We start from the raw sequence: 13587 nt of genomic DNA, 5'->3' as shown, positions 1-13587 counted from the left end.
GAACACTTGAAATTCTCAAGACGCACCAAGCGGCAGGCCTTCTACCTCCAAGTATCCAGTCAGGCGCTGCTTTCAAGCCTGTCTTCCCAGTCCTTAGGGCTAGAAGGCTGCTTGAGAATGAAATGAAAGTTGCTAGTCTCAGAACGCTTGGTTGAACTCGGCAGGCGTTTGTGTGCATGGGTGCTACAATCCCATCCACTCCTACCTCTTCTTCATCTTAATGTCTAGCATCTCTTAAAAAACACTGGGCTTCCCTTCAGCGTTTAGGCAGATGCTGTCAAGAAACCCAACTGCAACATGGTATCGGCACAATACTGGTTGTAACTTTTATTTCCGTGTACACAGATGGTATATAAAATACAAAACAACAGAGGCACAGTCGGTAGAGCTAAGCTAGCAGTCTTGACAATCGCTGTCCTCCGCTAAGCATTTTTGGATTTCTCAATTTCTCCCCCAACCCCAGAACTTGAAAAATGGTAGTACTAACGTACGAAGGAGTGCCTATTATTCCCAGGCGAGTGGCAAAGGCAATAATAGCATTGTCAGAATTGGGGGTTTTTGTATTCTCTGGTTATATTATGATTTGCAATTCAAATTTCTATTAAAGTGGTCAGAAAATATAATTGGCATAATGTTATCTATGTATGTACAGGTACATTTTTTTTGTTTTGTTTTTTTACATAAATACAAATTCTATCTATATAAAAAACACACCTGGTCAGACTAGTTCATTCTTTAGAACAGAGAATAAATGGTGGCGCAGATTCTTGCATACAATGTATGTGTGGCTGCATGCGGAATGTCTAGGGATTTGGGAGGATGGTGCAGGAATAGGGTGCAATAAATCTGGGATCGCGCGGAGGGGGGAGAAACGGCAACAGTGTGGGCAACCTTTCAGTGGCTTTATGCCAGTGGTGGGTGGAGCAACAGATCTGGTTCTCTTTGCACAGCAGGGTCTATCCCAACCATGCAAAAGTCATGAGGTTTCTCTCTATACACCATCGCTTCAAAGATGTCACTACAGGCACAAAAAGCATGGTTCTATGTTCCACACAGGAGCATAAAAGTGATTCTGGGAGGAGCTGGGACCATCAACTTGGTCTTTTAACTTGGCCTGATTTACTTAAAATGAGTTGTCACCAGTTTATCCATTTGGCCAAATGTTTTTGTTTGCAGGATCTAAAACACTCCCATCCCTTCCCCGCCCCCCAGGTTTATGCTAACATTTCAAGTTGGGCATACCTTTTAAAAATGCCGATAGTAAGGACAGGTTTTCTAGAGCACCATTTTGAGAGATGAAAGGGGGATTACAGAGGGGAAGTGGCCATACGAAGATGCAAAAGAAAACATATTTAACACACATAAAAAGCGCTCCCACTAAAAAATGCCCTTCCACACCGCTCACAATGGTTGTCTGTTAAATAGCTGCATTCTTGCACATTCTCCGAAATCTCAAAAAGGTCCATCATATTGAGAGATCAAATGAGCTACACGCACATTTAATTTAAACTGGATGGCAGCATGGTTCCAAAGGCAGCTGATGTTCAAGTAAGAGGATGCAGATCAGCTGACAGCCCTGCAGACAGAGAAATCCTAAGCATGCTTACTCAGAAGAAAGTCCCTGTTGGGTTTAATGGGACTGATACCCTAGGAACAGAGAGAAGGATTTTGCAGCCTTAGTGATCGATGGGTCGTCCTTTTCCATTAATATCTTTTAATGCCCTATAAAGCCATATTTGTTGTTAAGGCAGTCAGACATTTGTAGCTATACGAACAAGGCTCCTGGGTGAAATATGGGATCCTTAAGAGCAGCCTGAGGTTATTCTAGGTTTCTGCACCTGCTAATAATAAGAGCCTCTGGGGTTTTGAAAACCAGGTGACTTGTGGGTAAATTTGTCAGACAGATTGGAAAGACCTGATATATTTGCCAACAAATATGCCAGATAGTTAGCCAAATACTGGCTCGTTGGTTGGTTGAAGCCGTGATTTGGGGCAATCAGGAATCCCAAACTCTTCGGGAATAATGCAGTAGTGTTGGGCGGCTCTCTCCTGGTTGTAAAAATAAAAATTGAATCTTCCTGCCTGCTGTATTTACCTCAAAGTAGGGAAGCTGTGCTTTAGCACTGACATTTTCCTGCTAAAATGATGTCAAGCTGGGTGCCCAGTGCTTTCTTCTGAGTCAGAAATTTTGGTTTGCCTAAGCTTAATATTGCCTACAGCAGGGATGGCAATCCTAAGGGCCATATCTGGTCCCCCAGATGATTTTTGCCAGCCCCCAACAACTTGGCGGTGTTATTTGTTTTCTGACTGCCACTATGCTGACAGCTCACCATGATCCACGCAAGGAAAAGGCCCTTCCACAGCCCTGCTACCTAGGATCCCTTTTGAATGGAGGGATTGAGTGCCTTCTCAAAGACAAGACAGCCTTTCCATTTGAATTCTTCCAAAACGCAGAGAAATACTAAAGATTAAGGCACGGCTGGACTGCCGCTGCAGAAACAAGCTGAGAGGTGGTGGGCTTGGGAAAGTGCCTCTCTGGGTGTCGGTCAAGGCAGTGACCATCTTTGCGGCTTCTTGAGGTAGCTGGATACATGGTTCAGCAGGAAGAGGATCGGTCCCAAGGCAATTGTTTCAGCCTTAGGCAAGTAATGTTCTCTGAACCTTTCAGGGCTCTTCACTACACACCTATCGCAGCAGAACACTATCTTCCGTGGCGATAACTTAAGACACTCCCAGCTGGAATTGTTTTGAAGCATGGCATGGGCAGATGTGTCCAAGCTGGATTTAGAGCAGGCTGCACCCCTGTTCTGCCGCCCCCTGCCATGACCACCACACGGGCACTGCGCCAAACCAAATGGACCCTTGAGATCAGCCCGGAACCATAGCGTTGAGCTTGCCAGCGTCACACCAAACCATTGCTTTTTAGAAAGAACCTCCTAGGCTGGCATTCAATCACTGGAGGAACTACCGGCTGCAGGATTATCTCCCAGATCCACAGAATTATTCTGTGGCCAAGGGCAGTCTAGATCCCCACCCCCTCCCTATTTCTCAAGAGAATTCCAGACGTCCAGTTGAGCACATGTTGCTAGCGACATAATAATGTTTACTGTGCTCTGCCAGCTGTTCACATCTGTCCTACAGAGCCATAACCAGCTGGGGGAGGGATGCTTTTTTTATTAATGCCTAGTAACATTACCTGTTTTGAAAGCTGTATAAGAAAAGGAAACAAGAATAGGTACAATCAATGACTTTTGGGAGACTGCCATAGGCATGGGTTGCCTTTAAGGTACCCCACCCACGCCGGGGGGGGGTTAGCTGTTCCAGTTCACCTGCATTTCCCCCCTCCCATAGTCCTTGTTTCAACACCAAGCAGGGAGAAGGAGGAGGAAGGGGGCTGCGGCAGGACAAAAAAAAACAGACAATAACTTTTCCTTACTACAAAACCGCTCTTCTGCTATATACAAAATAGTTACTGGACTCCCAGTACTGCGAAACGGACAGACCGTTTCCTTTTCTCTCTCTTCCCCCTTCAACTAGCCGCTGCAGTTTTATTTACGCTTCCTTAGTATTAGGTACATGATTCCACTGAGCAACGTGAAAGAGAAGGCGACCCACGCCAGGACATAGGAGTAGCCGTACTGCCCGCTGGACACTTGGAAAAAGTCGTACTGCGGACCCACATGAAACTCCTCGTGGCGGTCCGTGTAAATGGACGCGGCGATCATCACACACAGACCTGGGAAGGGAGAGAAGGAGAAAGCCCGTGAATGGGCTGAGGATAGAACCAGCCTCCTGGTGTTCTCAGCAAGTTAAGACTGAAAGATCTCTAAGAAGTCAGAAAGAAGCACTAAGCACCCACGAAACCATCTTGCTGTTGAGGTGGTCTGGGTCTAATCAGTGCCTGGACAAGGGAGACTTAGGTCTCAGGTCTGGCCCCAGAAATTTCAGTGTCTGGGATGCAACCCAAGGGCAGCCCCTGGTGATGTCACGGGGATGGCGCCAGTGGTGTCATGGGGTGGACCCTGGAGACGGAGGTTAATTGGGAGAAGAGATGGGGAGCACCCTCCCCAGACTCTTTGTGCTGTTTTGTGGCGCAATGGGTCAGTGTGACAGCTCCTTGTCACAACTCCATTCTCTTTTGTGAGAGCGGCCGCTGCACATCCTTCAACCGGGAGGAGGTACTCACAGGATAGCAGCTGGATGATGGATGTTAAGACGAATCTCTCGCCTTGCTTTAGGCGGAACAGCTGGAGGATGAAAACGAAAAAGGCCACACAGCAGAGGATGGTGGAGAGGATCATCGTCGCCTGAATTGCCTGGATAGACTGGTAGTCTGTAAAACATACGTGGGGAGGAAGTAGCAGTTAACAGTGCATTTAGGAAGATTCCTGCATTGGGTTGGACATAGATGACCCTTGTGGTCCCTCCCAGCTCTTAGGATTCTGCAAGTTCTACAAGGACAACCTTGAGACTTAAGGGGGAGAGACCAGTGTCAATCCCTTGTCTGAATTTAAGAAAGCAGGTAGGAGAGGATTGGGATTGCTTCTCGCTGTGAGAAGCGAAGCTACAGGGAACCAGGCAGAGGGCCTTCTCAGTAGTGGCGCCCGCCTTGTGGAACGCCATCCGATCAAATGTCAAAGAGATAAACCTGACATTTAGAAGACATCTGAAGGCAGCCCTGTTCAGGGAAGTTTTGAATGTGTGACATTTTAATGTATTTTTAATCTTTGTTGGAAGCCGCCCAGAGTGGCTGAGGAGACCCAGCTGGATGGGCAGGGTACTACTACTACTAATAATAATAGTAATAATAATTTATTGAGAGCATATTATTTCAGCCACTGGGCGTCTTCCAACAAAATATTAAAAATACAATAAAACATCAGACATTAAAAACTTCCCTAAACAGGGCTGCCATCAGCTGTCTTCTAAAACTCAGATAGTTGTTTCTTTCCTTGACATCTAATGGGAGGGCATTCCACAGGGTGGGTGCCACCACCGAGAAGGCCCTCTGCCTGGTTCCCTGTAACCTCACTTCTCTCAACAAAGGAACCGCCAGAAGGTCCCTATGGATTTTTATATGCTGCCACCCCTCCCAAACCAATATTGCTGGGTCAGATCTTCGAAGTTTGTTTTCTGAGGTCTTGACAGTCACATTTAATTTCCGGGCTGGTTGTTTTTTTTAAAAAAATAAAAATTATATTATATAAAAAAATAATCATCCCATTAATTTTTCCTTCTTGGAACCCACCTGCATCCTGCCAGCGACTTCCTCCCGCCACTGCTTGCGCAGAGTGACAATAAGAAAAGGTGTCAGCCTCTTGCCAACTCTCCTGAATCCATTTCCTCCTGCCCTCCTGCTCCCCAAATAAATGCAACTTCCACAAAGAGGAACTTTTCAGAGCCTGGCTGCGCCAGCCAGCCCTACCCTTCCTTCTGTTGTTCTTCAGACATCAGCGAAATCAGGGGATTAACTACGAGGTGCAACCAGGGAAGGTAGAGGCATTAGAATCATAGAATTGTAGAGCTGAATGGGACCCCGAGGGTCATCTAGTCCAACCCCCTTCAATTGCAGGAATCTCAGCTAGAGCATACATGATAGGCGGCCATCTAACCTCTGCTTAAAAACCTCCAAGGAAGGAGAGTCTACCACCTATTGTGGCAGTCTGTTCCACTGTCAAACAGCTCTTAACTTCCCAACCACCACCTCCTGCCTTGCACACCTATATTTCACTGTTTAAACTAGTTGCCAATTAATATAAAAATTGCTGAGCATAATCTTTTTTAAAAAAAAGTCATATGACTATACCATTCTTGTTTTGAAAAGCAAGCTTTGAGATGGATGCCTGCGTCGTATTTTATTCTTAGCATAACGGTTCTGCCAGCTAGCCATGTATAATCTGGTTTACCTGTATCTACAAAATGAGCTACTACTCTGTGCTTAAGCAACCTAGAAAGAAGTGGTGTGTTATCTACTACAGGGGTCAGCAAACTTTTTCAGCAGGGGGCCGGTCCACTGTCTCTCAGACCTTGTGGGGGGCCAGGCTATATTTTGGGGGGGAAATGAACGAATTCCAATGCCCCACAAATAACCCAGAGATGCATTTTTAATAAAAGAACACATTCTACTCATGTAAAAACACACTAGTTCCCGGACCATCTGTGGGCCGGATTCAGAAGGCGATTGGGCCTGATCCAGCCCCCCAGGCCTTCGTTTGCCTACCCATGATCTACTAGTTTCTTGATCAGAAGGAGAAAGTTTTACTGTTAGATTAATTCATAGGAGAGCATTTCTTAGGCAAGGTCTCCAAGCGCTCCTGCTAATTGCTACTGTGGTACATGGCCGGCAGCCATGGCAAGGGCACCACACACAAGGGGGCCCAGGTGGCTGGCACCCAACTATACCCATCGCCCCATAAATGGGTTCCCAGCCTCTTCCACAGTGCCCAGCTCCTGCATAACGCCAACACCCAATAGCTCCTGAACTGCAGGCGCCCTGCAACAGCTGAAGCAAGCCTCTCCCGGCCCCGATCCAGATTAGGACACCGCACACTATGGCCTGGCCTCTCAACCTCCATCCTCATCTGCATGCCCTCCCCACTCTCCGTCTCGGCTACCATCATCACTTTCTACCACCTCCCCCTTCCGCCATCGGACGTGACACCCGGGACAGCTAATGGGCAGCGAGATTGGAACTGCCTGCATCCAATCATAGGGCAGGCTTCGCCGCAGAGGCCCCATGGGAAATGTAGTTCTTTTTAGGAGCCAAGCAAAAAAACCAGGAACCAAAATTTTACCCCCCAAAACGAGGACATGTCCAGGAAAATCCAGACGTATGGCAACCCTACTCAGGAACATCCTTAAAAAAGATTCACCAACACCCATTTCTGCACGCCATGATGTTATCACATTTCCCAGCCAATGATGAAGAGAAATGCATGTGGAAATGTTATTGTGATGATGTCACTTTAAAAAAAAATACACACTCCTGGGAAGACATTGATGGTGGGTGGGGGGAACGAAGTAATCCCACCCCAAGATGCACAAAGAGTCGTCTGATACAATATGATACGATACAATACGATAATCTTTATTGTCATTGTCCCATACAGAACAACGAAATTGAAAAAATCTACATCAGACATTCAAAAACCAACAAGCCAGCTATCCCAGCCTGGTTAGCCCCATAAAAACTCTGATACCCCATAATTAAATACAATATACTCCCACAGAGACTACCTTACACTGCATTTAAAACCAAAATTGCATTTGGATAGAAACTGTTTCTCAGGTGGCTAGTCCTAGTCTTTATAGCCCTGTACCTTCTTCCTGAAGGCAGAAGCTGAAAGAGATCATTTCCGGGGTGTGCACTATCCTGCACTATCTCTGCAGCTTTCTTATGACACCTGGAAGCATAGATTTGAAGCGTAGATGACTCACCTGGGAAGGTCTCGTCCAGGGCTGTACAGTTAGTGCCATTGAGGCAGCGATGCCAGACGTCTGTGGAGAAGTCCTCCCCGACCCACCAGGCCTGGAGAAGGATGATTTGAAAAAGCACGTGAAAGTATAGATCTTGGAGGACTGATCGGTCGATTTCACTTTGATGCCAGTTTTCCACAATGAGCTGTGCCCAAACTGGCTTCCAGCAGACATTTCAAAACATCAAAATACAAATACAGCATGTTGGAAAATTGATAAATGACAAAAATCTGACAAACACTTCAATTCAAAAATCTGACAAACACTTCAATTCAAAAAATTCAATATTACTCCCCCCCCCCCCCAAAAAAAGGCTAGGTTTAAGTAAAACCAGAGTTAACTGACAATAAAGTTTCTGGTGCTGGTCTTCCCAATTTGATTTGATTTAACATTTGTATTCCGCTTTTCCAATGGCAAATGCTGAGCTCAGGGCAGCCAGCTCACAAGAATCACAATAGCATTTAAGAAGCAGTCACTATACCATCAAGTACAATAGCGCCTAAATAAAGCAAATAACAAATTCATTGAAATGATTATTACAGTTCAATTAAGCCAGGCATGGCCAAACTTGGCCCTCCAGCTGTTTTGGAACTACAATTCCCATCACCCCTGCCCACTGGTCCTGTTAGCTAGGGATGATGGGAGTTGTAGTCCGAAAACATCTGGAGGGCCAAGTTCTAAAGATCAGAAACCATCCATCAAAATGATCAATACACTTCAGCAAAGTCACTTCCTGCACTCCAAGGAGCCTGGCTTATATGCAGCTCAGAGGGGAATGGTCATCTTACCAGAGTAGATGGCTGGCTCCCATATCCTTACTCCAGAGGAGGCTGAAAGCAGCCAAAGGCCAACGTCGGGGAGGGCAAAGGTGGCAACAGGTTCAAAACATCCAGCCCCTCCAGTAAAATGCATAGAGTGTCTCCACTTTCAATATGTGGAGTCTTTTTCACTTCCATTTCGAAGACTTTCTTTTAATCATTGAACACCAGGCACACAGACACACACCCCAAATCAAAAAAATAATATGCTGTTGGCAGGCAACTTACGCTGTCAATCGTGGCGATGAACAGAAGGGCAGCCGAGCTGATGTGGAAGACGATGATGAAGGCAAGGAGAATCAGCATCTTTGCGAGGGGAGGGTTCCTCTAGTCTAGAGGAAGAGAATGCTGTACCAAAAGACAAGGAGGGAAAGTGGTTCAGAGCTTTGGAAATGGGTGCTTACTGTGAAATGATGATGATTTCTTATTAAAGTTATATACCACCTTTTTTTCAAAAGACCACCGGGTGGCTTAAAACACAGAACATAAACAATACAATTCCATACGTATTATGCTATCTATACAACAAACAAGGTTTTATAGGTACCATTGTAATAATGCATACATACATAAAGAAAAACACTCCTATAGAATAACTTTTTGGCTTCCGCCTTCATCCGTTGCTCAGATAGACAGACAGACAAATCAAAGTTGCCTTCACACGACATGACAAGCTTTTATTCTTCTTTATATTATATGATAATATAATTATTTTTATATTTATATCACCCACTGCACAAGGATATAATTATTTCCTTCAAGGAGTTCAAAGTGGTCACCTGGTTCTCCCCCTTCCTGCCCCCCCCCAACAACAACCCTGTGAGGTAGATTTGGCTGTGAGGAAATGTTTGGCTCAAAGTCACTTGGTGAGTTTCATGGAGGCTGAGTATGGGGACCTGAACCCAGATCTCCCAGGTCCTAGTCCAGGGCTGGAGAGTCTGAGGCCTTGGGGGGAGATGTGGCCCTCCAGGCCTTGTTATGTGGCCCTCAAAACCCTCCCCAGGCCACGCCCCTTCTCTGTAAAGGTAAAGGGACCCCTGACCATTAGGTCCAGTCGTGGCCGACTCTGGGGTTGCAGCGCTCATCTCGCTTTATTGGCTGAGGGAGCCGGCGTAGAACTTCCGGTTCATGTGGCCAGCATGACCAAGCCGCTTCTGGTGAACCAGAGCAGCGCACGGAAACGCCGTTTACCTTCCCGCTGGAGCGGTACCTATTTATCTACTTGCACTTTGACATGCTTTTGAACTGCTAGGTTGGCAGGAGCAGGGACCGAGCAACGGGAGCTCACCCCATTGCAGGGATTTGAACCGCCAACCTTCTGATCAGCAAGTCCTAGGCTCTGTGGTTTAACCCACAGCGCCACCCGCGTCCCTGTACCTCCATCAAATGTGCATTTAGACAGTGAAAATTCCACTTGCTTGCTTGGAACAGAGAGGGGTGTGTGGGAAGACCCTGTACTTTTGCACCACTTCAATGTAGCCTATTTATTTATTTCACTAAATTTATATAAAACATGGCCGCGTAAGCCTTTGGCAATTGCACAGACTGGCTGAGCGAATCCGACAAAGGACAGGGGGCCCACTGCAGCAGCAAGCTTGGAAGAAAAATGAGCTGCGCTTATTTCTTACTGAAAAAGGGTCTTTCTACTCTGACTCTAGTTTTATCATACCGTTTCTGGCAGTGTGTACTTTGAGAAGGCTGGGAAGAAATAGATTTCTGTAACATCTGTGGTTTAAAGAATATTTTTTCTAAAGGTTGTAGTCATAAGGCCTAGAAACCTGAAAATAAATTCATGCATGAGACAAACTGCAATTTTCACATGCTCCCGCAGAATGGAAGCAAGCGAGGGATTTCTTGGAAGAAATGAAGGCAGTCATATCACTGGGAATTTGTGAACCACTGAGAATCTTGAAAGTTCTCACGCACAGGTCTTTGTCAACCAATCCGCTATAGGGCTTTCATATACTTTTATTTATTGCTTCAACAATCCCCTTTAGATCCAACGTTCCATATCTTTTGGCGAGGCAAAGGAACATCTGTTGCAGCTTGCTAAGCTAACACTGTGGCATTCGGGCATGCAAACTAACCCAGCCTATGTACCTTGATTCTTTTTTCCCTTTCTTTTTTTGGGAAATAAAAATACAAAACGAAGCTGGCAGCCCCAGACAAGCTGTCGTCTTTCATTTTGAGCAGACTAAGGGTTGTTGCTTTGTGGCTTAGAAAAACAAACGTTTTCAAAACAGTTAAAAAGAGCTAAGTCTTGCTTTAACATCTGGTTTCGATCAACTCAGATTGCTGAATGCAAATCCAAAGGAGGGCAGGTCCATCTTGCGGAGGATAGGGTGAATTATTATTATTATTATTATTATTATTATTAATAATAATAATAATAATAATAATGATAATATTTTATCTATACCCCGCCCTTCTGAATGGGTTTCCCCAGCCACTGTGGGTGGCTTCCAACAAAAGATTAAAAGTACAGTGGTACCTCGGGTTAAGAACTTAATTCATTCTGGAGATCCGTTCTTAAGCTGAAACTGTTCTTAACCTGAAGCACCACTTTAGCTAATGGGGCCTCCTGCTGCCGGAGCACGATTTCTGTTCTCATCCTGAAACAAAGTTCTTAACCCGAGGTACTATTTCTGGGTTAACGGAGTCTGTAACCTGAAGCGTATGTAACCTGAAGCATATGTAACCCGAGGTACCACTGTACATTAAAACATCAGTCATTAAAAACTTCCCTAAACAGGGCTGCCTTCAGATGTCCTCTAAACGTCAGGTAGTATTTCCTTGACATCCGATGGGAGGACGTTCCACAGGGCAGGTGCCACCACTGAGAAGGCCCTCTGCCTGGTTTCCTGCAACTTCACTTCTCGCAGTGAGGGAACCACCAGAAGGCCCTTGGAGCTGGACCTCAATTAGCCGAGCTAGCTAGAGAGAGAGAGAGAGCTTCCATGCACCAAGGCAATCTATCTGGCAGTACCAAATTCCAGGGGCACGCAAGGGGAAGGGCGGCTGCCTTGATGCCCTGCTTCTGGGATTCCCAGAGGCATCTGGCTGTGTTCCTTTGTGGGCCGCATGCCAGCAGTGCGTTGGTCCAGAGGCAAAGGTGGGTGGAGAGACAGGTGTGACTCTACATTAGCCTACATTCCAGCCATCCCAAAGCCATGGGTTTCTACATGCACACACTGGTCTCTCCATCCTGTATCCAGGCAAGCAAGAGGCATTATCACAGTTCAAAGGGAGATTCCCACCAGGTAAAAACACTTGAAAAGTAGGAACGGCGAGAGGTGCAGCTTTGGGAGAGGTGGGGTGTATTTGTCCTCTTCCCATTGGCAGCTGGTTGGCTGCTCTGAGTACAGAATGCTGGTCCGATTCAGCCAAGCTCTCCTGAAGTTCTTTCTCTCTTCGTTCCATTTTGCCTCATTTCCTCTTCCTTCTTTTTCGCATTTTAATTTTGGGAAGACGGGCATCTCAAACACGACAGCCAAGCCCTCTTCCTCTCTGCACAACCCAGAGATCCGTAAAGGAATCCATCGGATCTGGTGTTGAACACAGGCACCTGGGAGCTTGAGCTGTTCCCCTTCTGTTACTGTTGGAATAAACGGAAACGGCCATGGCCTAGTATACCCGAAGGAGCGTGTCCATCTCCATCGTTCAGCCTGGACACTGAGGTCCAGCACCAAGGGCCTTCTGGCAGTTCCCTCATTGCGAGAAGTGAGGTTACAGGGAACCAGGCAGAGGGTCTTCTCAGTAGTGGCACCCGCCCTGTGGAGCACCCTCCCATCGGATGTCAAGGAAATAAACAACTATATGACATTTAGAAGACATCTGAAGGCAGCCCTGTTTAGGGAAGTTTTTAATGACTGATGTTTTAATGTATTTTTAATCTTTTGTTAGAAGAGTGGCTGGGGAACCCCAGCCAGATGGGCGGGGTAGAAATATTATTACTACTACTACTACAGTGGTACCTCAGGTTAAGTACTTAATTCGTTCTGGAGGTCCGTACTTAACCTGAAACTGTTCTTAACCTGAAGCACCACTTTAGCTAATGGGGCCTCCTGCTGCCACCGCGCCGCCGGAGCACAATTTCTGTTCTCATCCTGAAGCAATGTTCTTAACCTGAAGCACTATTTCTGGGTTAGCGGAGTCTGTAACCTGAAGCGTATGTAACCTGAAGCGTATGTAACCCAAGGTACCACTGTATCTACAAAATGAACTACAGTCATACCTCGGGTTACAGACACTTCAGTTTACGTTTTTTTGGGTCACGGACTGCCGAAACACAGAAGTACCAGAACGGGTTACCACTGAATGACAGTGCCTTTCTGGGATTTCAGACAGCGAGCTTTCCAATCCTACCCAGGGATGCCGGAAACCGAACCTGTGACCCACTGCATGCAAGGCAGTTAATCTACCACTGAACCACAGCCTATCCGTAAATGTCACCCTATATTTGTCACTTTGGTGGTTATGGGTTTTGAGGGGGCATTTTCCCAATGCTCTAGGGAGGCCAGACGCCATCCTCTTGCTATAAGAAAAAACTGCTCCCTTTCCCTTATGGGGTATTCCAGAGCTCGTACAGAGTCCTTAAGTGGGTTCCCTATCGGTTGGAGAAAATAACAGAGGCCAACTAGAGTATATTGAGAAGCAAAGCGGCTAGTAAGCCTGATCTTTATTGAAGGAAAATATACTGTTGTAACAGGGTCCCCACCCACCACAAGCAGGAGGCAGAACCCTGAACAGTGGTGTGCAAGCTCTTATAGAGACTCTTGAAATAGCCCACCCTGTAGCCCAAGACCACCCCCAAAAAACATCATACATACATCACAGAAGGAGGCGGGCTACAACCAGGATACCTGATAATGGTCACTGATTGCATTACCTGGGCAGCAAAGCCATTCTTTTGTGGCCGTTTACTTTAGTTCCTGAATCCAGGTCACAGGCTCACCCTATTCATGCACAAATACGCCCTTAAAACAGGATTTGTAAGCAAAAAGACAATGGGAAGGCTTTCCCCATTTGCCTCCCTTACTGCAGAGGTATATTTGAGGTCACTGGGAGAGTCAAAATGGCTTCAGGGTTGCTCTCCTGTACTATTTCAGACACATGGTTCATATATTTAGATAGGTGTGCATTTATGAATATTTATTCTATATCTGAGACCCTGAAATTCTTATAACACTCTTTTGCAAACTCCCCTTAACAGGGATTTTTTTTTTACTTTCTGCAAGGCCAGGATATTTCTCCCCCGTTTCGTCGGTTCCTCCACAGCACGGCGTGGAAAGGG

The 13587-nt window shown here is 46.1% G+C and overlaps 1 protein-coding gene across 1 annotated transcript in view; it reads right to left on the bottom strand.

The window, feature by feature from the left end:
- Positions 1-301: 301 nt before the first annotated feature.
- Positions 302-13587, bottom strand: part of EMP2 (epithelial membrane protein 2) — a 31223-nt gene continuing 17937 nt past the window's right edge. Inside the window, exons 2-5 of the mRNA XM_053364576.1 lie at positions 8523-8642; positions 7438-7528; positions 4187-4333; positions 302-3736 (exon numbers count right to left, since the gene is read on the bottom strand). Of these exons, the coding sequence (XP_053220551.1) occupies positions 3549-3736; positions 4187-4333; positions 7438-7528; positions 8523-8600 (504 nt within the window). The 5' untranslated portion in view covers positions 8601-8642 and the 3' untranslated portion in view covers positions 302-3548. The remainder of the gene's footprint in view (positions 3737-4186; positions 4334-7437; positions 7529-8522; positions 8643-13587) is intronic.

Source organism: Podarcis raffonei, chromosome 14, assembly GCF_027172205.1.
Source record: "Podarcis raffonei isolate rPodRaf1 chromosome 14, rPodRaf1.pri, whole genome shotgun sequence".
In the NCBI taxonomy this organism is placed as follows: Eukaryota; Metazoa; Chordata; class Lepidosauria; order Squamata; family Lacertidae; genus Podarcis; species Podarcis raffonei.
The sequence above is the reverse complement of the archived record's forward strand: the minus strand, read 5'-3'. Positions and strand labels throughout refer to the sequence as shown.